General features: G+C 48.5%; 1 protein-coding gene across 1 annotated transcript in view; it reads right to left on the bottom strand.

Moving 5' to 3' along the window:
- FAM210B (family with sequence similarity 210, member B) overlaps nucleotides 1-2,906 on the bottom strand; it is a 10,218-nt gene extending 7,312 nt beyond the window's left edge. Inside the window, exon 1 of the mRNA XM_010841803.1 lies at nucleotides 2,842-2,906. Coding sequence (XP_010840105.1) covers nucleotides 2,842-2,844 — 3 coding nt within the window. The 5' untranslated portion in view covers nucleotides 2,845-2,906. The remainder of the gene's footprint in view (nucleotides 1-2,841) is intronic.
- Between the last annotated feature and the right edge of the window lie 217 nt (nucleotides 2,907-3,123).

The following is a 3,123-nucleotide window of genomic DNA, read 5'->3' as shown; positions in this document are numbered from 1 at the left end:
CACACACACGTGCGCCCTCCCCTCCCCCACCCCCCCACCGCCCAAACACCTGGAAGCTTTCATCCTGGAATTAAATTTCAGTACCATTAAAGGCTGTTCTGTCCCTGGGAATTAAGTGTTAAGGCCTTAAGGGTGGGGATGAACTGTATTTTCTCACGGCCTTTAGCTTTAACTTCTGCGGGGGGTTTTCAGACTTATGAAAACAAACAGTTAAAAAAAGGGGTGGTGGTGGGTGGTTTAGTTGCTCAGTTGTGTCTGACTTTTGCAATCCCCTGGACTGTAGCCCGCCAGGCTTCTCTGTCCATGGGTTTCTCCAGGCAAGAATACTGGAGCAGGTTGCCATTTCCTTCTCCAGGAGATCTTCCTGACCTAGGTATCAAATCCACGTTTCCTATGTCTCCTGCATTGCAGGCAGATTCTTTATCGCTGAGCCAGTATCCGTTTATGGGGTCCCAGAGACTGATTCTGATAGGCAGGAAAGCCTATCATGTTTTGAAAGGTTTTAGGAAAACCACGAGTATTCTCAGGAGAGGCCACTTCTGTTGAGCCAGCCACTGAGCTTAGCACTTTAAAGGTTTTATAAAAACCCTCACGACCTCATGCTACGGGTACCTCTGTCACTTCCACTTTGACAGATGGGAGACCGGGGCTTTGGGGTGAAGCTGTGAGCTGGCTGGCAGTGCTCAGACTGTGTTCTGCACTACAGACTCCCCTTCTTGTCCCCCAAGAGTTGAACATTCCTAGAGGAAGAGCCTGTTTCAGAACTTCAGGACTCTGGAGGGGAGAAGAAAAACTGTCTTCAGCCTCCCTTGTTGGGCCAGCACCCACGCTCCCAGTTCTCTGACGCCCAGCGGAATGGCCGCTGGGAGCTTAGGCTTTTTCTGATAAACAGGTCGCCACCCGCCTTTTGGCTGCGGAGGAAGTGCCCCAGATGGGAGGGCTGCCGGGCACTGATAGGATGGCTTCCAGAGCCAAACCATGTCCTGGGGTGGATGACGATGAGTGGAAGCCCTTTTCACTCCCACCCCAACACTTGGCCTGACAGAACCTCATTCTGCCCCATCTGTCCACTCACAGGACGGGGCGGAGCTGCCACTCTCTCTCTCTTCCTCCCTCTTCTGTGCAAGCTCTATTTTGGCAAATGGCCTTTTGGCCAAAAAAGAAAAATAAAAACGCAGCCAGACTTCCAGCTACAGAATAACAAGTATCTATTGCCAGACAACAAGAGGGACAAAATATTCAGACACATGGACGATTTCCTGTTAGCCAGTGCCAAGGTTAGTTTTTAACTTTCTAGAGTTAGATTTTTTTTTTTAAACATGGACAATTTTCTTCCTTTTATTTTGAAAATCTCTTTAATCACTGTGAGTCATGTATTTTTCTTCCTAAGCCTGGAGGAGACGAAAGAGGTTAAAATAAAAGGAATTTATGAAGAGGTGACCTGCAAGGAATAGGAATCTTTCAAACATTCATTTCTTGGTGAGATATCACCTTAAAAACCTGTGCTATATTCTTAGTTGCCGTCCTGGTTGGAGATAACTTCGTACCTCCCCCGGTGTCTGTTTTTAGATAAAAGTGCTTCCATACACTTGCGGATGGCTTGGCTCTCTGAGCCCCAGCGTTTTCATCTCCCAGTTCTCCCTCACATGCTGCCTTTCACGAAGTCAAAGCAGTGCCAACCCAGAGCAGACACTCACAAATAAGTGAAGAACAGTTGTTAAGAGCAAAAGCTTTGGAACCAGACTAGTTTGGATCCCAGTTCTGACAGGTAATCTCTGTGTTTCTCAGAGAGTTACTCAACCTCTCTGGGCTTACGTGAAGATAATAGTATTGTAATAGTATTGTTTATGTCTCAGGGTTGTTGTGAGAATTACACGAATTGATATTTTCAAAGTACTCAGAACAGTGCCTGTTACAAAGTAAACACAATATAGTGTTTATCATTAATATTATTTACTGCATGAATGAAAACAGGTGTCACTCTTAACAATCTGACCTTTTAAGCAAGATTTTTGGCTCATTCCTCAAAACTTCTTGACTCTTCTCATACAGCCTCCTTACTTTAATAAATACAGCAGTGGTGGCTGGGATTGGTGGAGGGAGGGCAGCAAACACACACACACACACTCACACACCTGCCAGTGCCAGGCTAACCAGACAGACAAGCAAATCAGAAGGACATTCCGTATGAGGAGAGCATAGAAGATGTACTCCCACGAGGCTGAGGAGAGGCCAGTGGAGGCGTCACTGGTGGTCAGGGAAAGCTTCCAGGAGGAAGGGACAGATAGGCTGATGTATGGAGAATCTCCAGGAGACACCTGGGTGTATGCAGAGGGTGTGAGGCATGTGAAGATCCCCAAGCTGGGCTCAGGAGGCAAAGATAAGATCTACTGCCTGTCAGATGGCTCAGCACAAGGCAGAAAAGGAAGTTTCTCCATCTGTGGGGGAGGCATGGTAAGGTCATGGGTCAAAGGCCTATGGAACATTCAAGAAGCACTGGCTCCCAGTGACACCATGCTCAGGCCTGCATCAGCTCATGGAATGGTCCCCAAACTACTGTTGGGAAGGTGTTATTTTTAGCCCCCTGAAAGGTCAGCAACCAGGCCTCAGAGACCTTGAGGACAGGGTGAGACAGCAACCCTGGTGAGTGGATGCAGGCAGGCTGGACCAGAGCAGCAAAGCTCCAAGCGCTGCTCCTTCCAACTGAGTTCTGCATCTCCAGAAGGCACTGCTCACCACCTGTTTTCTTTAAGGAGACCCACTTCAAAATCAAACTGAAACATATTTACAGAAAGGAGCAGTCTGCATTTGCATTCTGAATGAAAACCAGTTTTCACTTACCATGCATAGAAGGCAAGTGAAGATATACACAAAGAAGTAACCCTGCGTTTCAGGCGCGAGTCCCGCCCGCAGTCAGACTGGGAGGCCTGCTCTCGCGGTTAGATAAAAAGGGAGTGGCAGCAAGTACTCGGGGGGAGGAGGGGAAGGTGCGGGGGCAGGTGGTGGTGTTAGAGACAGCAGCATCCACCGAGCCTTCCTCCTCAGCCCAGCGAGGGGCCCCAGCGTGACTTCAAAGGGAACAACTCTAAGCGCCGGATGACAACGTCGATACCAAGTCCACCC

The sequence above is a fragment of the Bison bison genome, unplaced genomic scaffold (assembly GCF_000754665.1).
Source record: "Bison bison bison isolate TAMUID 2011002044 unplaced genomic scaffold, Bison_UMD1.0 scf7180017864167, whole genome shotgun sequence".
Lineage (NCBI taxonomy): Eukaryota > Metazoa > Chordata > Mammalia > Artiodactyla > Bovidae > Bison > Bison bison.
The sequence above is the reverse complement of the archived record's forward strand: the minus strand, read 5'-3'. Positions and strand labels throughout refer to the sequence as shown.